At 39.3% G+C, this 26,645-nt stretch overlaps 2 protein-coding genes across 2 annotated transcripts in view; both read right to left on the reverse strand.

Moving 5' to 3' along the window:
* LOC120766489 (ras-like protein family member 10B) overlaps positions 1 to 4,603 on the reverse strand; it is a gene marked incomplete at its 5' end in the record, with an annotated part of 138,530 nt that extends 133,927 nt beyond the window's left edge. The window contains one exon of the mRNA XM_040092040.1: positions 4,502 to 4,603. Within this exon, the coding sequence (XP_039947974.1) occupies positions 4,502 to 4,603 (102 nt within the window). The remainder of the gene's footprint in view (positions 1 to 4,501) is intronic.
* LOC120782478 (integumentary mucin C.1-like) overlaps positions 4,514 to 26,645 on the reverse strand; it is a 96,948-nt gene continuing 74,816 nt past the window's right edge. The window contains exon 2 of the mRNA XM_040114773.1: positions 4,514 to 5,980. Coding sequence (XP_039970707.1) covers positions 4,604 to 5,065 — 462 coding nt within the window. The 5' untranslated portion in view covers positions 5,066 to 5,980 and the 3' untranslated portion in view covers positions 4,514 to 4,603. The remainder of the gene's footprint in view (positions 5,981 to 26,645) is intronic.

Here is a 26,645-nt window from a genome sequence, read left to right on the forward strand (position 1 = left end):
CTTATTTTCCACGAACATGAATGCTGATTAAAAGCGAGGATAAGCGGCGACACGTGCTCTAGGGAGCAATGCAAGGCTGTGCATGCGCAGTCACACACACATGGATATTCCTATCTATATGGAGTGGTATGCTTATGTATGTTTGTATATATAACAGCGCAATATTGCGAAGCCCCCCTCGCTTGTTGCGGCTCATCGGAGATTTATGCGATTTAAGATGCAAAATATAAAGTACACAATACAAAATTAGTGGTAAAGGCATCAGCGAATGAGTAGCAAAAACACAAAAATGCATAATCGAATAGACAACAATACTGGCGAAGAACGCAGTTAAAATTTTACATAAATTAAGTGAAAGCGAATTGGAAAAACCAATTGTTTTTATTGTGTGGCAGCAGCAAAAGGCAGATGATGCCATTAACGGTAGTATGAATATGCAAATTGCTGCGCATACACACGCTGGAAAGTAAGTTATCGAGAGTAAATGCGTAACTCTTTCGACCAAATGTGCAATAAATTCGTTACAACCAACAAAAATCATGTGTGTTTGCGAGTTTATAGGAATACATGTGTGTAAATGATTCATCACCCTGAACCATAGCTCGCTTCATTGGCAATTTGAGTAAGTAATTGCATCGTTAGTTGAGCAATTCTAGCACAATACCAATAGTCTGCAGTGAAATTAACTAATCGCAAACTACCTCACATAGTTGCCCTCTTCGATTCGCCACTTCTTTGCTCGCTGTGGTTGAGCGCAGTTCCCTCTAGTTCAAGTGGGAAAGCAAGAAAAAGTTGTTCAGTTGCCCACAATATAACAAAGTATTAGTGGTATAACCGCCTGCTATTTTATGCTTTTTGATTTAGGCCATTTGCTTGTTTGATTAACCACTAGTTGGCAACGATTACTGGTATAAATCTTCAGCGTAAAAATTCAGCTCAGTACTGTTGTTAGATGTAAGTTACTTTTACTCTATATTTTTCATTTTTTTACGTGATACCAACTGTCAGATTTGTTTACACCAGTTTCCTATCAATACAATTTTTTCTCGGTACTATATTTATGTTCACTGTAGTGAATTGAAACCTAAATAAATAAAATTAATGATATGAGCTCGCAGTTATTTATTTGTACGTAGATTGCTTTCATATTTAGAGTTTGGGCAACCCCAGTGTTGCAATCTGACAACTCACAACTTTATCGTAAAGTTTTAGAATGTTTTTAATTATGAGCGGAATTATTTACAGTAACTTAAAGTTGTCATCTCTACCAAAAATGGAATTAACTTGCAAACAATTTTAGCGCGACAATTTCTTTTTAACAACTTTCGATGTTGATTAGCTCCGCAACAGTGGATCGATGTATTTAATTCAATTTTAGGAAAACCTGGACATGCCGCAACCATAACACTACATAAGCGCAGAAGATTACAACCAGAGTGGTATACAACTATTTGTTTTGCATTTGTGTTTGAAGAAATCATGAGAAGAAAGCGCCGAAAACGAACCACATTCCATCACGACAATGCGATCTATCACACATCAGCTGAGACAATTGCATTTTTCAGCATTCAAAAGAAGAGGTTTTTGGACCTCTGAAGATGCGGTAGATGCATTCGGAACGCATGTTGTGGAAATACCTTAGTCAGGGTGGCAAAAGCGCTTCGAAAATTGGCTCAAACACAAGCAAAAATGTGTAGATCTTAATGACTATACAAAGTTGACTTCATAGCTTGTGCTATATGAACTAGCCAAATATAATTTGACTGAAATTATTAAATTACTATTACTATAAAATTAAGTAGGAATGTGTGGAGTTCGGCAGCAGTCGTTTTGTTCTATATCCGAGACATTTATAATGAAATCAATATATTTATCATATTGCTGCTGTGCGAAAGGCCTTTGCAGCGCCATCCATACGTCATAACGTCGAGTCAGCTGCTCCCAAATATAAAAATTTTAAAAATCATCAATTTCAATTGAAAACTTTTGTGCAACTCGAGTTCTCTTTGGTGCAATCAACTTCGATGCAATTGCAAATATCGATGCCTGTTACCGTTATGCGACAACGGAAAATTCTTCTGCAACAAAAAGTGTAAGACAGGACATTATCACACGTTGCTGCTGTTGTTGTTGTTGTTGTTAAAGTTTGTCACTTCAGTAGGTGTAAAGTAGGCAGCTGATAAGTCGCAGAAGCGAAAAGGTAATTCAACAACCGTTTCGAACAACACTTTCGAACTAAGTTTATTTGCAAAAGTAGTTAAAATTGTTTTTTTAGAAACTCGTTTTTATTTGCTGCACTATTCAGTTGGTCGCTCGAGGATATGCGCGTGCCATAAAACTCGCACGCACCACGAACTGAAAAAGGGGCAAAACTATTTGATTACTGCATTTTAGTTGACACGCATTTCTCAGCTGCTTCGTCAAAGTTTTTGATTTTTTTCGGGCGCATAACGGTATTGATTTTGCTTGAGGTTTTTTTTTAGGAAAAAGGAAAATTCTACTAATAATTCTGTAGTGTGTATAGAAAAAATGTGGTAGGTAGTTTGATATAATTTATTTATTAAAATTCAGGCATATTTTGATTGGCTTGCGAAAACTGTATTGAACAACTTTTCAAACATTTGTCAACACTGTTGCAACATATTTCCGAAAAAAAATAAAACTTTAAACCTAAGCCTTCGGAAACTTCTTTAATACGTTTTATACAAGTATATTGAGATAGTTTTTTTATTTTATAAATTTATTAAAAACAAAACACAAACATCTGGCAGCACTTTTCAAAAATATTTGCGACTGCTAGTTCTTTTAAAGATTTTGGGTTCAAAACTCATGCAAAAAGAAAGAAAAATAATTTTCTTAATCCAGAATTTTTGAACAGGTGGCAGCCCAGCTATGAAAAGACTCTGTAACGAAGTTTTCTGCTACCCCTGCTTCTTGTAGTTTGCTGAGGTATACTCGCCGTGTCCAGGGCTCGTTACAATTAATTTGTAAACAGTGGGGCTCTCTACGAATCGTAATTTCCTTAGCTTTGTATAATAATTTTACATATTTCTCAAGCAGCTCACGGCTTCTGGTCTTTGACCAAGTATCCTCTGGGTAGCCTAAGAACATCCGTTCGAAGGCGAGCTAAAGTGAGAAGGCGAAACAACTCCTCCATTGTGTTGTGTGCTGGGTTTGGGACCCGCCACGTTAAACGCACTAATGAACAGTTAAAAACAGCCTCGGATGAGAGACCTCTCTTTAGATGACGAATACGGAAAACGAAATATGGATTACGACTGAGACGAGAAGGTCCTTGTGGCGTTTACTACAGTGGCCATATAAAGGAGCGCCAATTTGGTGTGGGATTCGTGGTGGGAGACAGACTCCGTCGCCGAGTACTGTCATTCACGCCGGTGGATGAACGACGATGTGACCAAAAATTCCTTCTATGAGCGCTTAGAGCTCACCTTTGAGAGAGAGATTTGACACACTTTCATAATAGACATACGTAGTTATTGTACTTTCGTTTCCGCCATCAAATGACAGCATACTTTTTCTGTTTCTTCATTTATTTGTTTTTTTATTTTCACATTTGCCAAGTCCTTTCCGCTTATTCATAATCAGTTTATTTTCAATTTCTGCCTTATTTTTCCTGTCAAGAGCAGCATCCTTTTGTATTCGGGCTTACATTTGTGTTCTCGTTTTGTTCTGATTTTTTCTTCATTTGTCAAAACACGTTTAATTTATGGTTATTTCTTTGCTTTCTTACTCGCAAATTCGTTTTCTATTGTCGTGCTTTTTCAGCAGAAACTCAAGTTTCGTTTACGTGCTGTTTATAGCAAAAGTTCTTATATGCACGTCGCGCACTTGCAGGCGTCTAAACTGTTTTACTGAAAGTTTCGCTGTACACGGTGACGTGGCAATTTTGAGCGCCGCTTTCTGAGTCAATTCAATAACTCAAAGCAAAAAACATGATTTTTCAAAGTTTGCTTCAAGATTGCCACGTATTTTGCCCTTTTTAACTTCTCTCTTTCTTTCAAATGTTCCTGCATTCTAATGTTTGATTTTGAAAAAAGTTAAATAATTCTAATTAACTCTTGATTTTGTTGTTCTTGTTGCTGTTTGTGTTTGTCTGTGTCTCTCGTGCGTCCTGTCAGCTTAAATATTTGAATTAGGTATGTTGTGCTAAGCGCCACGCTAGAAATTGTCTGAGCGGAAGCATCTCACAAATTAAAATTATCCTCATATATTATCTGGCATGTGGATGTACAGTGCGTATGAGTAATATTCGTGGCATATTTGCCTTCATTAAGAAAAAAGTATTTCTAAGCAATTGTAATCAAATTAATTGCTGATATTTAGCTTTAAAAACGTGGCTTAACGTAAGATTGGCGTACTGGAAACTTTTAATAGAAACGTGTACAGGGATTTTTAGATGCCACGGCGTATGATCAACTTTTGGTACAGTACAGTATACAACATGCTTTATATGCAACAAATTACTGCGTTTCGCACTCACCTGTAATATGCTGGTTTTGCCGACGCCAGAGGCCCCCAAAAATGCCGCTTTAAGGGGGCCCTGCAGCCATGGGGGCTCCGCGCCACCCTCCAGAGTGATGCGCTATGCTGAGATGCACTTATTTTGTATGTGAATTTCCATTGCGATTGAGATTTTCGTCGATTGGGTTTTATTGCTGGCTGTTGTTGGTGTTGTTGCTGCTGTTGCTGCACGATTCGGTGTGTTCGCTGCTGTGCTTGTTGCTGTTGCTGTGGCTGTGGCTGTGATTGTGGGCGTTGCTGTTGCTGCTGTGGTTTCTCTTCCTCTTGTTGTTGCTGCTGCTGCTCTGACAGTGGCCGTTGCAATGTCAGTTTGATTTGTTGTTGTTGCTGTTGCTGCTGCCTTCGTTGCGTTATGTATTTGCGGTTGCTGCCGTTGCTGCCGATGATATTGGTGATGATGTTGCTGTATTTGCTGCTGCTGCTGATTGTTATTGTTTCCGACATAGTCGACGCTTCGGGTGCTGCCAATAAGTAATTTCTTAGAATTTGTCGGCGATATTGTACTCCACATTATACTCGGCATATGTATGGTTGGCCGGGCGGCTAAAGCGGCGAATACGATGTAACCAATTGCTGAGCACCCCTTGACGGCTTTGAATACGTTCTCTATGTTTTTGTTGTTTTTTGCTTTTGTTTTTATGGTTGCTTTTGATTTTGCTGCCTTGACACATATAAATAAATAATTTAATAATAATAGAAATCAAACAAGCACCCAGCAAAGTTCGCCTTCGACTCGACCAGCTTGTTTGTTGTTGTGTTTTCTGCTGTAGCTGAAGTTTAAATAAGAAATCTGATTTCTGATTTGTGCGATTTGCGAGATTTGAGTGCGAAATCAAAATATCTTCGCTGCTCTCTCTGGCATGCTTGTTGGCTTTGCTGATTGATTTGGTTACTTGGTGTTGTGAAACTTCACTTTTGTTGTTGTACTAACTTGTGGTTATGTGTATGTGTGTGTGCTATTTGTTAATGTTGTTATTGTTGGTGTTGCTTGTAGTTACCTCAAATATTTATGTTTTTTTAAGATTATTATTGCTTTTCGTTTTGATTGTTGCTGTTTACGGCGTTTCAATTTGCATTTGCTTGCTGTTTGTTGTTCTTGCTGTTGTTGCCCTTAAAGCGTTCTTTGCTCAACTAAAGTTATGCGTTTGCGTGTGAGTGCTTGTCGGTTGTTGAAAGGATTCAGTTGCGATTTATGCAAAGTCGCTTGCTCGTCTTCCGCGCGCTTCGTCTGCTTCGTGCTACTCACACGTCCTTTCGTTTTGCCGGCAATACTTTCCGGAATACTAAAAAAGTTTACCCAACAAATTCGCAGGTTGCTGTCGATCTTCGGCGAGGATTTTTATGATTTTTTGGCAATTTTCCATACGTTGTTTGTTGTTGCTGACTTTTGTTTTCCTGTTTGTGTGCACTTTATTTGTTTACGACGCTTCATTTATTGCTGTAACGAGAAAAATTGTAAGAAAAGTTATTTGAAAGTGATGGCACTTCTTTTTTAATAAGTCATGCGTATGTTTTCGACATTTGCTTGCCGTATCTTCTATATCAAATCTTAAGTGAATTATGCTGGCAAGTTTTTGACATGCAAACCAATTTCTCATAGGCTAAGTGTCTTTCTACGAATCGAATTATTACTTTTTGAAAGAATATTTTGGAGTCAATATTTTCACATTTTCTTGTTTCATAAAATTTCAGAAATTGTTTAGTCTTGTGAATTTAAATAGCTAACAGTCGGTTACTCATACGCTGTGACAAACTTTTTTTTAGTATAACAGTGTTTTCTGTTTATTTTTTTTTATAATAATAAGATGGCTAAATTAAATTATATGCTAAAGATTTGATTAAACCTCTTCTAAATCACAAAGGCTCACTTAGCCTCAGCATATTGATAAAGTCCAATATTCTGCTGGGTGTTAGCGAAGCGATGTGATCGCTATTTGGAAGCATGGATCCAAGGGCCTCTAACCTACGCCTGTAGACTGCTATGCAGTCAATTAGCAGGTGTTATGTCGTTTTAGGCTCCCTGCCGTAGATTTGCCCATGTTGTATAAGAGTCTCTTCAGCCTGCAGTGGTCAGTGTAGCATGCGATATGTAGTCTAAATTTGTCCTTAGGAAGGTGGTAACACCCCATTAGCAACTTGGCATGATGACGATGCCATTATAGCTAAAATTACTTCCCAATTTGTTTGAAAATAATAGTTTTCTCATTATAGTTAGGAAGGTTACGTATACGCCGTGACCAACTTTGACTTTTTTAATGTTCTCACCGTTACAACATATAGCACCTTAATATTGACATTTGAAGCAAAACCGATATACTGACTTAACTTAGCAGTACTTCCTGGTAAAACTCAATGATCTAAAGTTTCTTAATATAAAAGGTATCGTTGTTGTTTTTATTGCATTGATAAATCACTACACATATAGTGTACTAAATTAATTAAAAGAAAGAAATGCAGTTTGATATAATTCAGCACATTTCACAGCCTCATCTTAGGAAGATTACTCTTGCGGCTGTTAAACGAATAGTAAGAAATGCGATTTATGTACTACCATCGGTATCACAAAATAATTCAAAATTAATACAAATCGTGCGTGGTCTAGGAAAAAGGGCAAAATTTTCAATAAACTCAGAAAAACATACTACTTAACTTTGGAGAATGGTGATAATGCTGGTTAAAGAGAAAATGTAATTTTTAGTTAGCTTGCTTTCGTTTGCATCTTAATCCTGTTAGCAAGACCTAGGCTCACTTTGGTTCGAATTACAGATTTCTCGCACAAAAATGGTAGATTTCAGCGAGTATCAAGACCAATCGCAAAGACGTTGGCTGGATGTATCAATTTTAAATATCAAATTCCACACAATGAATTTTCTTATTTACCTTGTACCTGAGGACTAGGTACCTTCCAACAAAAATATTACTAAAATTTTCGTCGAATTAGCTGAATTTTCTATCAGCCGTCACAACAAATTCCGGTAAGGTTCAAAGCTCAATATATACAATGTTTTTTTATCAATACCTAGGAATTTTTAGTATTACAAAGCATCGACGTTCTAAGCAGACCTAATGAGATCATTCGTCACCCTTGCGAAGATCAGCCCCTCGTAACTAACTTAACAAAATCAGATAATTTTCTTCTCTAACTTTAGGTTGAAGAGCAGACTAAATCCGCTTCCTAGATTCTCTGCAGGAAGAAATATTTTGGTTCGACTACAGCTAACATCACACACATTCACATTTTCTGAAAGTCTTAACCTATAGCATAAATATAGATATATTTCGTTATTTCAATACACAATTGAGTGCCTCAACTCAATTTCATAAATCGGTCTATCGTAAGCTTTGCAAGGGTTTAGAGAAATCAATTTATCTTGTTGATCCGTATAGACTTTCACCTGAAGTCTCTTTTACTACACTTAATTGGCCTTAACTCTGAATATAAGCAGATATTTCTATTTTTAAATTAATTTCGAAATTTCGGTTTTTGTTCTCTCTCTGCTTCTGCCAAAGCGAGGTCAAAAATATCTCGTAACAACTTCTCGAGGTCCTTCTTTGCTTTAAAACCACGTTTTTTTAAATAAGAAAAAAGTTATTTAGTTACCATTCCCCTAATTGTCGTGACTCAAATAATTTTTTAATCAAATAACCATTACAAAATAGCACCTTCCTGTGAGGGTAAATTAATTTTCTTCTTTATACAGTTCTAATGAGTTTACTTTGCCCTCAAATACGTTACACACTTCGCATATTTCCATTTAGATTAGCTGTCCGATAGACCGACAACTACATGCGAGTCAACCGCATAAATGTGCTCCGCTTGATGCTTTATGCTCGCGTGCGAGGCACGGTGTGTTGTCTGTCTCACCGACTTTTAATTTGTCTGCAGTTGATCATTAATTTTACGAGTGCTGTGGCATACTTAAGGGCCGCACTGACACGCTATCCCACAAACGCCGAAGCAGAATAACGGAAGCGTTTCGGAGATGACCTCGAGAGAAACAGAGGGCGGGAGAGAAGTATGGGGCTATAAGCAGAAGCAGAGACAAACCCACGGGACAACGTTGCGGTTCGACTGTGCGGTGCAGGCCGGAGCTTAGGTAGTCATGTTGACTGACAAGCCTCTGTGAGCTGTGACGACTGTTTGTGACTGCGTATGTAAGGTATGCCTGTGTGTGCGTAAGCTTGTCAGGACTTAAAGTTGTCATGTCAATTAAAAAACCACAACAGATGAGAAATTTATATCGCATTAAAAAGAAGGAAAAAAGCTGTGAAAGACAGCTACATGACCGCACAAAATGTACAGTTTTAAATGAGTGAAGAGAGTGGTGGAAAGGAGAGGCGGAGTAAAAGAGCGAGAGGGAGTGAAAGTGAGTTATGTTGAGGTTAACGTGAAGCCGACAAGATGCAACAACACTGGAGGAAGCTAGGTGAAAAATGACGGTGCTTGCCAGACGTGGATGATGAGCGCCGTAAATATATTGAATGGCTCTTCCAAGGAAAATAATATGCGTTGATAATGTGGAGAGACGTTGTGTAACTCCAGCAATTAATAAAAATAAATAAAACATTTTTTTACAACAACAATGCAAGACAACAACTCGAAGTAAGTTAAGTGAAACTGGGGTGTGTGGAGCCACAATTCGCATTACAAATGCAAATGCGACAGAAAGTTTTGCAGGAAGTTAGAAACAAAAGCGAAGCGAAAGAACAATTGTGCCAAGCGCACAATTCGAAATGGTCTCGTACGTAAACAAACATAGCGGATTGACAGCGTTTGGCTAAAAGTAGGCGTCCACAAATCGATTGTGCGCCCTGGGCTTTAGCGCAGACAGTTAGCTGACGACTGCGGTTGCGACAATTTGCAGAGAAATTTATTCTGAGGACAGACATCGCATTCTTATACACTCGTCTCTGTGCTTGTGCGATTTGTGCGATTTTTGTGTAATGCCGGAACTTTGTGTTGAGTGCTATAATTTATCAAAATCAGGACAAGTGGGACATTTTAAGTGGTGGTAATATCTCCGCTCTACGCTCCAATCTGAGATAAAGAAAATACTATATATGTAATATCTGTGCGCTTCCGCATGTAATGGTGGTATGGTAGGGAAGAGTGCGATAAGTTGGAGTTTCTAAAAATAGGAAAATTTAAGTTTTTGCAATTAGGCATAATTCTAGTACCGTCATATATACAGTGGTAGACATTCGTATAAGCGCACACATATGTTTTGGGTTTTTAATAAATAAAAGCTTTAACTGTTGCATTTAAATATTGAAAGTTATTCATTTTATTGTCTTACATATTGTTAATTTAAAATTTTTATCAACTCAACAGTAATTAGTAAAAACTTAACATAATTTTAAAGAAATCTGGATTTTTAAGGTGGCAATCATTTAAGCGCACTCCACATCTTATGGAAAATAAAATAAAACTCGATACTTTAACTTAATCTTAGTACTTGGTATGGCCACCCCGGTTTTCAATAACAGCAAAAATGCGACTTGGCATAGACTCAACAAGATTTTTGAGCAAATCTCCTCTCAAATCAAGCCAACATTGCTGAATTGAAGTTTTAAGCTCATTGACGTTGCTGTATTGACGCCCATTGCCGTAAACTTTCCCTGCCATTACTCCCCACAGATTTTCTATGGGGTTACAATCCGGACTGCATGCCGGCCAATCAAGTAAAGGCACTTCTTGGCTCTCCAACCACGCCTTTGTTTGCCGAGAAGCATGTATCGAGGCATTGTCCTGTTGGAATACATATTCGATTTCCGTTGCTTGCCTTACAAATGGAATGAGGTTTTGTTGGAGTAGATCTGTGTACGCTGTGGAGTTCATGCGGCATGTTATGGGTACCAGGTTAAGCCTAGAATCATAGCAAAATGCTCCCAAACCATGACGCTCCCGCCTCCGAAATTTCGCTTCGATCGCACCACATTTTCTTTGGTTAGATCGTGCCAGTAACAACAACTGTAGCAATCTGGTCCGTCTAAATTGAATTTTTTCTCATCCGGAAAAATAACCCTCTGCCACTCCTTTTTCCAGGACATGTATTTTTTAGCAAATCTTAACCGTTCTTGCTTGTGTTGTGTTGTTAAACGTGGCTTGTTCTTCAATTTCGTCCATTTAACGTTCGGGGAAGTGTTGAGCACCCTGGCGATTTGACGAGGTGTTACGTCGATCTCTAATTTTGCTTTAATTTGGCTGCAATTTAGTTTATTTTTGTTGCTTCATGGAGTATTTGCCCTTTTGACGGAGTGTCAGTTTTTGGTTACCTTTGTTGGCGGTTTTATTCCATACTTACTGCCTTTTTAAAAAATTACGGATTACGTTCTCAGACCTCTCTATTCTCCTTGCAATCGCACGATTTGAGTACTTCTCTTCCTTTAACAATTTAACTGACACCCGTTCTTCTTGCGTCGAATAAGACCCTTTAGGCATGATCTAAATTATCAATTAAATACATGTAAATACAAAATTTTACACTAAAAAGCCCACTTTACCTTTTATTTATTATCTACCGTCTAATGAAAAGCAAAAAAAATTTACGCTGCAGCTCCTCTTTTAAAAAATATGTATTTTTCTAACATGCGCTTATACGAATGTCCATGTTACTACTGGGATGCTTCTTTTATTGTGATTTGCCTTTATAATATAGCATTACAGTAATTGACATATCAAAATCTTTTTTTCGAAATAATCTGCTTTAAATATGCTTTTTCGAAAAATTTCATTGTGCGCTTATACGAATGTCTACCACTGTAGTATGTGTCAGGCCGGTAACTTTTCAACTGAGCTGTTATATATAAAATTTAGAGCCATTGAAGCATCTCCTGGATAAACTTTTGGATTAATGACATATATGAAAATCGGGAATAAGTGTTATTTAAATGAAGGTTTAATAAATACTCTTAACATTCTCTTTCTCGATTCTCTAAAGGCTCTCAGTTTCTAGCGTAAGTGAGATAACGTGTATATATAGGGGACATTAAACCTTTTGGTGGCTCTACGATTTTTGGTATTGCTGATGATCCAAATGAGCTACTGGCTTGACTGTTTTGGTGTAACAGTTAAAAAGGGTTAGCACTTTTTTTTAAACAAAAAGCACTGCAAAGTAGCTCGAGTCTGTGATCCACGATATTATCATCTAATTCCGCTAATAACCCTCGCAGGGAGCTGTACAGTAGAACTTAGCGTATTAATACTTCAAGAATATGCCGTAGTGATTAACCTCTTGAATATTAAATTTTATTTGCTCAAATAAAATTTTAGTTTCCCCTCATTAACCGCATTCAATCTTCAACGACTCACGTATAATTTTCAAAAACTTCACTCCCTTTCCTTCGAAGCTTATGTTTTCCCTCGACGAAAATTTTCTAGGCACTTCGCTTTGCCTCAACTAACGGCTTTTTACTGGCTTAAGCACTTTAATACCAATACTTTCTTTGCGTGTTAAGCCGCTGAAAGACTCAAGGTAGACTACCCAAGCGTGGTCTGCAGCCAATAGATTACCAGCAGCCATGGCATGAACTCGAAATAAGCGCGTCCGACGAACGTGACTTGATTGCCGAATTTAGTTTGCAACAGCTTGCATTTGATGAAGCACGAAATAGAAGGCAAATAACAGTATAAGCGGGAGTGGAAATTCGCTTAACTTGCGGTGGGGTTAGTGAAAAACAAAAACAAAATTGCAAGTTTTCTACTTTTTACGGTATTGACAGTGAGGGTTTTAGCTCATCCACTCGTCGGCGAATATTCGGTGAACTTGCTAGCAGGGAACTCATTTCGTGGGTTTAAGCAAAATTTACATTTCACTTACTTGATAATTTATTTGTGTGTTGGATTAAGACAAATTATTGAATATTGGGAAATTCGGAAAATAAGCAGAAAAAGATAAAAAAACCAAATATTTTCCAATGAATGTCAGCTTTAAAGGCTTAGATGGATTTTCCAATAATGCAAAGTATTTGAAGGCAGAAGGTTGAGAAATATAACATATAACTGCGGGCTATAAATTACACACACAACAAGTGCTGAAGAACTAGAGCACTTAATGCTTATACGAATGGTCCAAAGAGGTGCCAAAGATGATGAAAGGAAGAATTATTCACATTGCAGTAACTTGAAATAATCTCAAATTTTTTGGCAAACAAGGTATTATTTTAAGAAAATTTAAGTGAACACGCTGCCACGGCGAAATCCTTAGTGTCATGCTAATGAGTTTTTTTTGGGTCAGCGCCATAGAATATCAATAGTTTTAAAGCCGATCGGGTTTCCAGCGGCTTCAGGTCACTTATTAAATATTCAGTATTTCATTAAATCTACAGGAAGTGACATTATCTTATACCATAATGTTATTCATTCATTGAACAATGCCAAAAGCTCCGTCAAGATCGGGGCGGACTTCTCCCGGCCATTCGATACGAAGTGAAGTTTCAGACAAGGAGACTCCCTTTATGTGACTTTTTCAATCTATTGCTGGAGAAAACAATACGACCTATTCAGCTACCAGAAGAGAAAGTATAATCTTCTATAAGAGCGTATAGTTGATGGCATACGCAGATGATATTAATATCATTGGTCTCAACAACTGTGACGCTAGATGTAAGTTTACCAGACTGGATAAGGAAGCGAAATGTGTGGGTCACTGCTGACAGTCATACCTTTGAAGTCATATATAATTTCGTCTATCTTGGAACATGCAACAACACTAACAACATTATTGGCCTGCTATATAGCGCGGAGGCATGGAAAATGACCACATTTGAAGAGTCGGCTTTGGGAGTGTTCAAGAGAAAGGTTTTGCGAAAGATTTGTGCTCCAATGGCGATTAAAATTTGACTTGTACGAGTTATAGTTCAGCGAATCAAGAGATAGCGGTTACACTGGTTCGGTCATGTCGTCCGTATGGATGAAAACACTCCAGCTTTGAAAGTATTCAGTACCCGCCGGTGGAAGCAGTGGAAGAGAAAGATTTCCATTTTGTTGAAGAGATCAGATGGAGAAGGAGCCGGGTTCACTTGGTGTTACGAATTGGCGCGATGTCTACGCTAGTAAAGAGAAGAAGATAGCGTCACTAAGAATAAAAATAAAATACGAAAATAACGCTAGTAATTGAAAATCATGTTTGATATAGATATATGGTATTTAACTTACGGGTTCCAATGAAATTTACTTATACTTATATTTTGACACTCCAATGATCTTACATTTTTTTATAGGTTTCCCAATAAGTTCGTCTATATTACGGAAAATATGAGGTTATATGTTCTACCAAATTTTTATCTTCCAATTTGGAAATAATTATAGTTATTGGCTAAATACATTTTTCATGCTGCTCCGAAATCCACGTTCAAGTCTACAGGTTTCACTTGCTCCAATTTGACCAATAACACAAATATATCTACTGATTTCCTCTTTGGATCTGATGCTATCAAACGCAGTATGAATAATTTCATCTACCAAAGCTGCTGCTGCGTTGTACTATCTGAGATGCAACATAATCTAAGTAATTGGCAAACAATTCTTTATTTCTAGCATTAACCGCCACAACCTACAGTTATACTGCCAATTAAATCGGATTCTTCCTGCAAATAAACTTAAGCTGTTTAAATGTTTATGCATTCGCGTAAGCATATGCCTAAGAGATAGAAGCCACATATTCGGCAATGATAAGGAAATGTCTTCCGTCGATTTCTTCTTACTCGCATTCTCTCCCCTTTCATCAGCGACACTTAGCTAAGATTTATCTGGTAAATGCTTTTGGATTCCACAGTAATGCCTGCAATTCTATACGCACATTAACTGCCAGACATCAGACAAGGCGGAGGTCAAGCGACACACATATGCATACTAACGGTTAACTATTTAGTTCCGGTTGTATGGGGAGTGTATAGAATAAGTATAAAAAGTGCGTAAATATGTACGTACTTCCTTGCAACATTTTATCCGGTTCTATATCTTAGATCCTATAAGTATTCGCAAATCATGTCGGAGGTGTATGCATATAGACATATACATATGCTACATGTTATATACACTTATTCATGCACGTGCAGGGTGTTGTTTAGGGGTATACCCGTAAAATTTTGGTGCGAAAATGAAAAAGTTTAGTTAAAAGTTTTAAAGAAATTCGGGCATGGCCAATTTTTCTTGCACTGACGTATATCCAAATAAATTAGTCTTCTTCTTCTTTATAGGCTGAACCATCGCTTACAGCCGAGTCGGTCCGGTTTTCCCTATTTGGCGCCGATTGTAGCCAGGTCCTTCTCCAACTGATATTTCCAACGGAGTGGAAGGCTTCCTTTTCCTCTGCTTCCCCGGCCTCACAGAGCTTTTGTCTCTTAATTAGCTACACTATGTTAATGTCGCCATATAACTCGTACAGCTCATCATTCCATCGACTGCGGTATTCACCGTTGCCAATACGAAAAGGACCATAAATCTTCCACAGGACTTTTGCCTCAAAAACTCGTAACGCCGCCTCATTAGCTGTTGTTACAGTCCACGCCTCTGAACCGTACTTGTATAGCAGGACGGAAATGATGAGTGACTTGTAGAGTTAGGTCTTTGTTCGTCGAGAGAGGACTTTAAGTCTCAATTGCCTATTCAGTCCGAAGTAGCACCAGTTGGCAAGTGATTGTGGTTGGTGTTAATGCTGCTTCCAAGATAGACGAATTTATCAACGAATTCCAAGTTATGACTGTAAACAGTGACGTGGGAGCAAAGTCGCGAGTGCGACGACTGTTCTTTTGGAAACATTTAGCTCCCAGGTGACTGATACTGAACTGGAGAACCAGAGAGTCGCAAATCATTTGTCTGCAGCGCTCATCACTGATGGTTTCGTTGTCTTCATCTTAAGTTTTAGAAAAACTTGGATTATCGTCATGCAAACTACACCAGCAAATAACTTTTTATGAATACAAGAGAGCCTGTAGTCTCTCTTTAAGATGGTTTTATTTCAGATATGAATTTGTTGTTAAAATTTTGATTATTCACCGCATAGGAAGAGAGTTTTCAAAATTGATTTCCCCGATTCTTTAAAGTGTTTCCTTTGTAAGTTCTTATAGGGTAGTTTTCCATATTTCATAGGTAACAAGTGTCAATTGTCACAATTACTTTGACAGCTGACTCGCTGGTTTGACAGTTATGCTGTTGTTAAATTTCATACTTTCCATCCTTATATTCCTACGTTTTCTGCATTTACATTTCCGTTTTAAAACACTTAACCCAAAAATATTACTTTGACAGCTGCATTTCCAATATCTCCAAAAAGTCACCCTTTATGAACCTACATATCGTATATCTAACGTTTCACATTTGCTTCATTCACATCTTCGTTACACAACACATATTTTGCACGCATATGTCGCAATGTCTGTGAGTCAGTGTGGCAGTCCGCCACTTGGTCATTCATTCTTCAGGGCAGATGCTGCTGGCAACGTTTATATAGACAGCGCGCTCGAATACCTTCCAAAAGTGAGCAGCTTCTTTGACACACAGACGACTTTGTGCGCTTGTAGAGTGCAAGTGGAGGCGTGTTATCTGTCAATGGTTGAATGACTAAATGACTGAAGCGATTTGAAGTGAATGAAACTGTGCGATACGAAGTTGAGGCGTCAGCATGTGGGTGGGTGCTATTATCAAGAACTCTATTGAATATTTGTACGTGTTTCTGGTATCTGGAGCATTTAATAAGCATCCTTTGGTCTGGCAAGAAATAGATCTGCAGAATTGTTGAATTTCTTCTGCATGCAATGAATGGGTAGATTGATTGCATATGTGTATGTGAGTGAGTGTACGTGTGGTTCAAAAGACTAACACGAGGAAATTGAAGAAGTGAAATCAAGTTTTTGTTGCTAGATTGCTAAAATAATGGACAATGTTTGTAGATATATTTATATGTGGGTAAGTATTCGGTTTGTACAAATTTTATCGGCTTTTGCTTTATACCAAAATTGCTTGGCTTCTATTGCCATCACAAATAATGTTGCATCTGGATTAAATTGATTTGAACTTTTGAGCGGCTCTCAAGTCGGTTACATACTTGTATGCATATATATGTACATAAGTTTGGAGGATGGAGTCATGTGTAGAAGTTCACGCAAGTGAGGAAAGTTCTCTGATCGTCATTCACTTGGGAGTGGCCAAAACGATTCTTTTACACATGGCTCAAGCAGCTCACGACTACCGGTCTTTGACCAAGTATCAAGGTAGCCTAAGAACATCCGTTTGAAGGCGGGCTAAAGTGAGTGGGCGAAACATCCCCTACATAGGGTTGAGCGCTGGGTTTGGGACCCGCCACGTAAAAAACAGTACCAATGAAAAAGACAGAACAGCCTCGGATGAGAGACCCCCCTTTTGAAGACGACCATGGCAAACGAAATAAGGACTACGAATTGAGGGCATGCACCAGGAATGTCCGGTCCCTTAATTGGGAAGGTGCCGCTGCCCAGCTGGTTAATGTACTCGTTAGAGTGAAAGCTGACATCACCGCGGGGAGGGGAGTATATCCTTGTGGCATTTACTACAATGGCCATATAAAGGACTGCAAATTTGGTGTGGGATTCGTAGTGGGAGAAAGACTCCGTTGCCGAGTACTATCATTCACTCCAGTGAATGAACGTCTAGCCACAATCCGCATCAAAGCGAGGTTCCTCAACATATCGCTGATTTGCCCACGCCCCGACGGTAGAGCAGGACGATGTGACCAAAGATGCCTTCTATGAGCGCTTGGAGCGCGCCTATGAGAGCTGCCCCCGCCACGATGTCAAAATCGTGCTTGGCGACTTTAACGCCATGGTGGGTAAAGAAGGTATCTTTGGCACTACGGTCGGTAAATTCAGACTCCACGAAGAAACATCCCCAAATGGGTTGAGGCTGATCGACTTCGCCGGGGCAGAAATATGGTTATCTGTGGTACTAGATTCCAGCACAAGAAAATACATCAAGTTACCTGGCTGACTCCGGATCGAAAAGCCAAAAACCAGATCGATCATGTTATAATAGACGGAAGACACGACTCCAGTGTTCTAGACGTGAGTACGCTCCGAGGTCCAAACATCGACTCAGACCACTATCTTGTTGCAGCCAAGATTCGCCTCTGTACAGCAAAAAACGCACATAAACAAGCACAAGGAAGGTTCGACGTCGAGAAGCTGCAATCACAACAGACAGCCGAACGATTTGCTATTCGGCTTGCATTCCTGCTCTCTGAGAGCACTCGTCAACAACTCGGTATAAGGGAACTGTGGGACGGCATTTCAAACTCCTTACGTACAGCTGCAACCGAAACCATTGGTTTTCGGAAAACGCAAAAGAACAGCTGGTACGACGAGGAGTCCCGTGCCGCAGCGGAGAGAAAACAGACTGCCTACCTTGCAACGTTACGATCGATCACAACACGTGCGGGATGGGATAGATACCGAGAGTTGGAGAGGGAAGCGAGACGCATTTGCAGACAGAAAAAGAAGGAGGCCGAAATGCGTGAGTATGAAGAGCTTGATAAGCTGGCCGACAGGGGTAAGGTATTAAGACCGGAACTTACTCTTGTAGAACTCCCAGTGGTGAACTGGGGGGAACTAAATTATGGAGGGAACACTTCTCCAGCCTGCTGAAAGGCAGTGAAAGTACAACGCCAGGCGAATCAGGCGAACCCGATTCCTCAATCGATGACGATGGAGCAGACGTTCCATTGCCCGACTATGAAGAAATTCGAATAGCAATTACCCGCCTGAAGAACAACAAAGCAGCGGGGGCCGATGGATTACCGGCCGAGCTATTCAAACACGGTGGCGAAAAACTGATAAGGAGCATGCATCAGCTTCATTGTAAAATATGGTCGGACGAAAGCATGCCGAACGAATGGAATTTAAGTGTGCTCTGCCCAATCCACAAAAAGGGAGACCCCACAATCTGCGCCAACTACCGTAAAGGAGCTGCCTTTATGCCGCGATGTCTGAATTTGGTATCCCCGCAAAACTAATACGGCTGTGTAAACTGACGCTGAGCAACACGAAAAGCTCCGTCAGGATCGGGAAGGACCTCTTCGAGATGTTCGATGCCAAACGAGGTTTCAGACAAGGCGACTGCCTATCGTTCGACTTCTTCATTCTGCTGCTGGAGAAAATAATTCGAGCTGCAGAACTTAATCGAGCAGGTACAATTTTTTATAAGAGTCTACAGCTGCTGGCGTATGCCGATGATATAGATATCCTCGGCCTAAACACCCGCGCCGTTAGTCCTGCTTTCTCCTGACTGGACAAGGAAGAAAAGCAAATGGGTCTGGTGTTGAACGAGGGCAAGACGAAATATCTCCTGTCATCAAACAAATAGTCGTCGCACTTGCGACTTGGCTCTCACGTCACTGTTGACAGTCATAACTTTAAAGTTGTAGATAGTTTCGTATATGTGGGAACCAGCATAAACACCACAAACAGAGGTTTTTTCACGGTGAATATCGCATTCGATGGAACGATGAGCTGTACGAGATATACGACGACATTGACATAGTTCAGCGAATTAAAAGGCAGCGGCTACGCTGGCTAGGTCATGTTGTCCGAATGGATGAAAACACTCCAGCTCTGAAAGTATTCGACGCAATATCCGCCGGGGTAAGTAGAGGAAGACTTCCGCTCCGTTGGAAACACCAGGCGGAGAAGGACCTGGCTACGCTTGGAAACGACTGGCGCGCTGTTGTTAACGCGGCTATAATTGCGTAAGCGGTGTCTACGCCAATTAAGAAGAAGAAGAAGACATAAGTACGGCAAAAGGCTCTTTCTGTGGTGACAAGTTAAAGTAGCTAAAATCGACTTCACTAATTTAGTTTTTTTTTGGTTACTAGTAAAAACTATTAAAACCATTCTATCCATGTTTTAATAAAAATTAATGTTCCAAAAAAAAACCTTTGACAGTTTGGCTCAGTAGTGTTTAAACACGCGTGAGGGATAGACACCACCAAAGAATTGTAGAAAATATCAATAAAATATTAGAAATTTTCGAGTCCGACGGTCATATAAACTCTGTAGCAATCTAGGAGTTAAACTTTGTACAAAACCACTTTCGAATCATTTCAATACCATAAGGCTGGACATCAAAACCAACTCGGTGAACACACGAGTTAAACAAAAAGAATGGATTAATTTTTGAAGCGGATGTTCAGTGGTAACGAAAACGGTCGTGGTCGAATCGCGGGATTGATTGTCTGTAATGTTTTGTTTGCTGGGATTGGCTGGTAACCATCTGTTATGAGCTGCTAACAGGCTGAAAATTGGAAGCAGTCATGCAGATGCAGTCAACCGTATGGGGACTTGCTCTGTTCCATTAGGACAACACCAGACCATACATATCAAGAGTGGCTCGCCAGAAGCTTCGACAGCTTGGTTGAAGGTTCTTATGCATACTCCTTATAGGAAGAATCTAGCGCCAAGTGATTACTCCCTATTCCTGTTTAGGGCGAATGGTTTTACTGGTTAAAAATTCGCTGTAAGAGGGACTGACTATGAGAGTGGCGTTATGAAATTGTCCTCAAAATGGCAACATCGTACAAATCGGTTCATATTTTATCTAAATCAGATCACTCCAACTGAATAAAACTGAAAATATCTTTTTGATAGATTGAAAATTACATATTGAAATGTTTGATTGCGCCTCATCCGATTAATCAAAGAACATTTACGACGTTGATGCGCCGCAACCTTCCCTTACTAAGTACGTATTGATTATCACTAATGGAGTAGTAATTACAGCCAAAGTAAACATAGAAGGATTGACGCAGAGAAATTCCGTATTTAATTAGTAAATGATAACCGACGTAAATAAGCTCAGCGCAATTAAGTGCAGTAATGTAATTTATGAAAATTAAATTACAACAATAACAAACGCAAGAATAACAGCAGACACCAGTCCACTGGCGTGTCAGAAGAGCTGCCGGCGCTCAAAATCTCAAAGTGTCCATGGAGGTGTAATGATTAAAACAAAATTTGCTAAACTAACGGAATGAATGAGGCAGCTGGAACTGCGGGTAATTGAAGGCGCGCGAGAGCATTCCCACTGTTTATGAAGAAAGCGCTGCGCCAGGCTCGCGTCTAACAAGTAAAACTCGCACAGAAACGCTACGCTTCGGTGCGATGTCTGACTCGACCCTGTGCCAATACAATTTGCTCTAATATAGTGGTACCGCTTCCATGCTGCTACAACAAATGCACAAATAAATAAAATCTCAAAATGGCGCAAAGTAATCTAATAAATTTCGGGCCAGGAAATTGGGGTGTCATCTGCAAGAGGCTGTGGAATTGAGAGCTGTCTGAAATGGGAATGAAGTATTTCAGTATTTCAGCATTTTGCCCAATCACGATAAGAAATTAAATTGTAGCGCACTTTTGTGTAGCCGAAAGGGGAGCAGCCTGCGGTGGAATGTTTAATTACAGTTAACAGAGAGGAGGTTGTTAAAGTAGGAGGCGGCTATAAATGCCTGGGTGCGCCAACAACTATTATAAGAGAAAGTATATAATCTCTGGTGGGAACCAGAGGCGGAGGTGCAATAGAAAGATGAGGAGAACCCTTGGTTGAACTTATTTTGCTTTGGAGTTTAGGCAATTTTCTTGTCAAAGCAGCAGGTTGCTTGCTATCGAGGACAATGCCATATTTGTGCTGGTGAAGTGTTGAGAAAAGCTTTTGTTATTGCGATTTTTGGACAATACGTTTTATTTAAGAAACATTTTGCTTTACTAAAATGATATCAAAGCAATAAAAAGTGCATTGAGAGGCGGGATTAAGAGCAAGTGATTTAATAATTGGGTTACAAAAGAACAGGAACAACAAAATGTTTATACAAATAACGTTAAGTTTATGTGAACTCGAGTTTAAGCTTTAATAAACTCGCTTGTGACCTTCTAAGCCTTTATGGAAACCATTTTTGCTTGTATACATATGATGGAATGCTATCTAAACCCTAGGCCGTTTTTAAAACAAATTTTTCTGGAATGAATGAGTTAAATTTGGGGAAGCTATAAATAGCAAGAAAATATAAACGTATTAACATTGTTCAGGCGCAAGTTCTCCAGAACTAAAAACAAATGTTGTAAACTTTTGTATGCAGGATGCTTTCAGGTAGCTAGGTAGGTAGCAGTGCTGCCATTTTGGGCTCAATTAGGGCTGGATGCGCCATTTTGATGCACTATCGTAAGACTGTGTAGTCTGCAAATACTATTCCTTGATTCATACTTGCGCCATATAAGCTTTGTTATCTTTCAGTTGGTTACTGATTTCCATCTGTTTTGAGCCATTTCTTCGGTGTGAGTATAAAGTTTTCTTTTGATCGTTCCTAGCGAGCATGGTATTATCTTTGCCTTGTCTAAAGAGGCTCCTTATTTGTTTAACTCGCCTGCTTTCTTCCCAAAGTACGGATAGGTGGAATTAACTTTCCAATGAACTTAAAGCTCTTCTGCACTTTTTGACTACGCTGGAATTAATAAGTGGCGCCGACAAGTCTAACAATGCCGCCTGGCTACCCGTGTGTATGGTTGCTTTCTGTATCTTCACGTAGTTATTCAATAGATTGCCACAGGTCTTCTCTATATTTAGTACTTTCGCTTGGAAGACGCTGGCTGGGTACGGTAGTTAGATACACAGATATTTAGAAATAGCCACTACTTCGTGGTCCATTTTCGAACCGTCGGTATAGATAGATTTTGTATCATCATCGCCCGATGCTCCTTAGCCGGAAGGAGTTGTAACAATCTAACCTTGGGAGGATATTGCCTGATTTACTTAAGTTTAGTTGGTTAAGGATAGCGCTATGTCCGTCATATTTTCTGTTCCAACCTTTTAATCTCTCTATTCTTATAGTTAAGTAAGTTCTACTTATAGCTACAGCGATTTATAAAAATTTTCAAGTGAATACAGCTTCACAGTTTTCTGCAATATCGCTGTGGCCGGGCGCCCGAACCAATCGAAACCTAAAGTAACTTGATGCTAGAGATAAGGGCTCTATTCACACCTTCGCCAGTCTTGAGCGCACAGTCAGCGAACCTAAGGCTAATATTGCTGCCCTAATATCGGAGTGGATAGTCACTACTCTGAAGGAGGCTCTGCTATGGAGCGGCAGTTCCACTGTTTCCTTTATGGAAGTTACCTCCACTTGCTAGACACTGCAGTGGTCAGAGAGCCTAGAACTGGAGTTGATGGAAAGTTCACGGCAGTAAAGTCTTCCACCAATCCTGCCCGCATGCTTTGATCCATCCCTAAAATACCAGTTAAGTTTGTAGCTATTGAAAATTATATTTCATTGAGTTTTTACTCATGGTCAAAATGCTAATTCGGAGCTTCTGAGGCAGTTGGCTCTTACTAGACTTCATAGTCAAGTCTGGATCTCTACTATCTACTTTTTAGAGGCTTGCATTCGACCCATTATTTGGATTTGGTATACAATTTGACTCAAGCATTGCCTTTACTTCACGAAATAGGGTACCGAAAGAAACATAAGCTGCCATTTTAATGTAAGAATTTCGGTCAATATTTCATTTTTCTGTCCGACTGAAAGGTTAGACGCGTCTGTGAATCAACAGAAGCTCATATCAAATCCACAGATTGTTAAATTTAATCGCATTAACCAGAAAGCTATGGAACACGGTGCTTCAGGCGGAGAAATGTTGCAGTAAGATACAAGTGCGTCTTAGTGTGTGTGGCAACGCTGGCTGCCTTAAACGTTGCAGCGAATCGGAAAACTAAGACCAAAGGGAGAGAGCAAAGCACCCAAAGAAGGACACGAAAATATTTTCAGTGCCTGATGGCAAGCCTCAAATACTGCTTAACTCAGCATGTGTGTGCTCCTTGGTGCACACAGCAATTGTTGCACAAACAATATTCCATTGAGTTTATTGAATTGGAAGCAAGCATATTTTGTGTATAAATATTTATAACCGATTGTAACGGTTAGTGGCAACCTGCCAAGTGGCAGACTCCGCTCCGCCCATTAGGCTATAAACAGATAGTTACATAAGTGAATTGGTAAATAAATACATAAAGAAATATATTTATTGAAAAAATATTTGCAATGTGGCCGGCGGCACAAACGACAACAACTTTGAGTGGCGCAATATTTCTGGGTATTTCCGTTAACGCGCGCAAAGCATCTTCGCTTGGAGAATTGACACTGCGTTGAATTGACTGACTGAGTGGCTGACTGACTGTGTGACTGACGGACTCGCTGACGCGATGTTTGACGTTGGGTTGACACGCCGGCTAGTTGAGTACTGTTATCTTTCAGTCAGTGTAGGACATTTCAGAATAACGCCTCAGGTTACGGCTCATCCCCCAACGGCTGCGAATGTCAGTTGGCGGCTCAGGTGTAGTGGATGCTTTTGCTGACACTTTACCCATGATTTGTGTGATTTCGAATGGGGCTCGCCATCAACGAGTGCGGACACGTGATTTTTCACATCGACGAATATAGATTTCATGTCATTTAAGTTTGCAAATGTGTGTGTGTGCCTGTCCGTTCGCTTGCAATCAATTTAATTTCGCATCATTGGCTTGCCTTTGTTATAAAATTGATGGCCTATAATGAATTACGAATTGATTTATTTCCGATAATTAGTCAATTGTGGTGTAGAAGATGATAAAGGCCAGGCAGAGGAAAGACTGCAGTAAAAATATTGGAAGATAATGGCAGTTAATAGCTAAGAGCTATCTTATTTGTTCGCTGTATCCGAGCAGTTGTTTGGTTGGTGGGAAACAGAGTTCCATCGTCGGAAAGGAAAATTTATTTCAATGGTTGTTGATTTTGTACTTTTCTCTTTGATGAATAAAGACATCCTTTCGTCCCGACCAACATCTAACGGGTGATCCAACTAGAGGTACTTTTTAATATCCTTTTTTTTTGTAGAAATCACTTGAGTCGTGTCAAGTTCTCATTTTACTTTTGTTCAGTATTGTTTGGCATTTCATCATGGAAAAACTTTCGCCTGAACAACGTTTACAAATCGTTAAACTTCGCTCAACTTATGGTTAACATAATCGGCCTACTGAACGTAGGCCCAGCAATCATTTTTGGATAATATTCGACCAAATAGACCACGTATAGCAGCCGTAGTTGAGAGTGTATACGAAGAACGTCGGGAGTCGATTCGGCACCGTTCGCAGCAATTCGAACTGACGTAAGGAACGACTTGGCTAAGCTTACGTCGAGATCTTAAATTGAAATCGTATAAAATACAGCTTGTGCAAGATCTGAAGCCGCCCACCTTCTCAAGCGTTATCGCTTCGCTCTATGGGTTTTTGAAAAGTTTCAAGAAGATTCGACGTTTTCCAATCAAATTTTGTTCAGCGACGAGGCCCATTCCTAGATCAATGGGTAGGTAAACAAGCAAGATTGTTGCATTTGGGGCGAAGATCAACCTGAAATAATTAAGAACTGCCATTGCAGTCAGAAAAGACAACAGTTTGTGAATTGGTGGAATCATCGGTCCATATTTCTTCAAAAATGATGTCAGTGAGAACGTAGCCATCAATTACGTGTGTTGCGCCGTTACAACCGATTATTTGATGCTTGGAATTGAAGCTCGTGATCTCGGCGACATTTGATCTCAACAAGCCACTTTCCACACATCAATCAATGGATTAATTGAGAGAACACTTCAGTGTGCAGATAATTTCACGTTTTGCACCAGTCGATTGGCCACTAAGGCCGTGGGATATCACACCGTTAGACTTTATCCTGTAAGGTTATGTAAATTCTAAAGTCTATGCAGACACCCCCGCTTCCATTCAGTCCTTGGATCAAAACAGCACGCGTGTCATTCGCCAGTTACCAGTCGAAATGCTCGAAGAAGTCATCGAAAGTTGGACTCATGGGAGGGATCATCTCAGACGTAGCCGGGGCCAGCATTTGAAAAAGATAATCTTCAAAAAATATATGTCAAAGCATGTTCTTTCGTATGATAATAAACATTTCTCATTAAATTTGAAGTTTCTGTGTTTTTTCTTGAAAAAAGTAGGGAGCCTCGAAATAGATCACCCTTTAATCATCTCCTTGATTATGAATAATATCAATGTGTTTAGTTTCCTATAAATAATACTACTATCATGGGCCAATTCAACACTTCGAAGAGTTCGGACCGCTGGTTGCTTTATAACATGTAAAATAAATTAAGGAAATTTTAGAATTTTAGTATAATTAATTTTAATTTTCTAAGTTGCCAAAACCGGAGAATAGGCTTATTATTGTAGATCGCTCAATGCATAAAATGGATATAAATATGAAAAGGGGAAACCACAGAATTGTAAAATTGGCATTGTTGCATAAAAAATTTGACGGTGGAACCAAGTGAAAGATTCAAAATTATTATTCTAATACAAGCTTTCGAAACTCTACAAAAATACGAACAAAAAATAATATACTCAAGCGTCAATTGATGGTGACGAATAGTTGGATAGGACAAATGACCGAATATTAAGATCCGAAGCGCAATCCCATTTAGGGACACATATCGCTGTTAAAAGTTTAAGCCAATGTGAAACAGGATTTTCTTCGAAAGGACTTTTCAGAAGTCACTTATAAAATAAACTAGTTTAAAACCTGGGAGCGTGGACGATGATATATCCGACTCCCTTCCCCACTTAGAAACTACATCCAAGCACTGGAATGGAGCTGAATTTATGTTCATATTCTACAATTTATACTGATTTATATATTATAGGTTAATATAAGCATTTCAACATAGCTCTGCGAATCAAGTCGAAGTAGTGAAAGTGAAATCCTCTTTTTTATAAAAAGTTTAAGGGAAAAATAATTTTACTTGGAACTTCGGCCACTAGCGAAGAGATGAAGCGACAGTTACATCGCCAGTCAAGTCTCCTCTTTTATTACCATTCACTATTTATGCGCTATTCCAACACTTCAAAGCGCGAACTCTTATAACGGTGGTTTAAATGAATTTATACATTTTATCAGCTGTCTGCGTTATGACTTCTAAACACTTACTCACGCAGCAATTTCTTTTCTTGACCAACGAAACCGCGTGCAAAGTGTGATTTACAGTAATCCAAACTTATTTTTCTTATGAAAAAAATCCCTTCAACCAAGTAACTTTTGCTCTAAAGT

Source organism: Bactrocera tryoni, chromosome 1, assembly GCF_016617805.1.
Source record: "Bactrocera tryoni isolate S06 chromosome 1, CSIRO_BtryS06_freeze2, whole genome shotgun sequence".
Lineage (NCBI taxonomy): Eukaryota > Metazoa > Arthropoda > Insecta > Diptera > Tephritidae > Bactrocera > Bactrocera tryoni.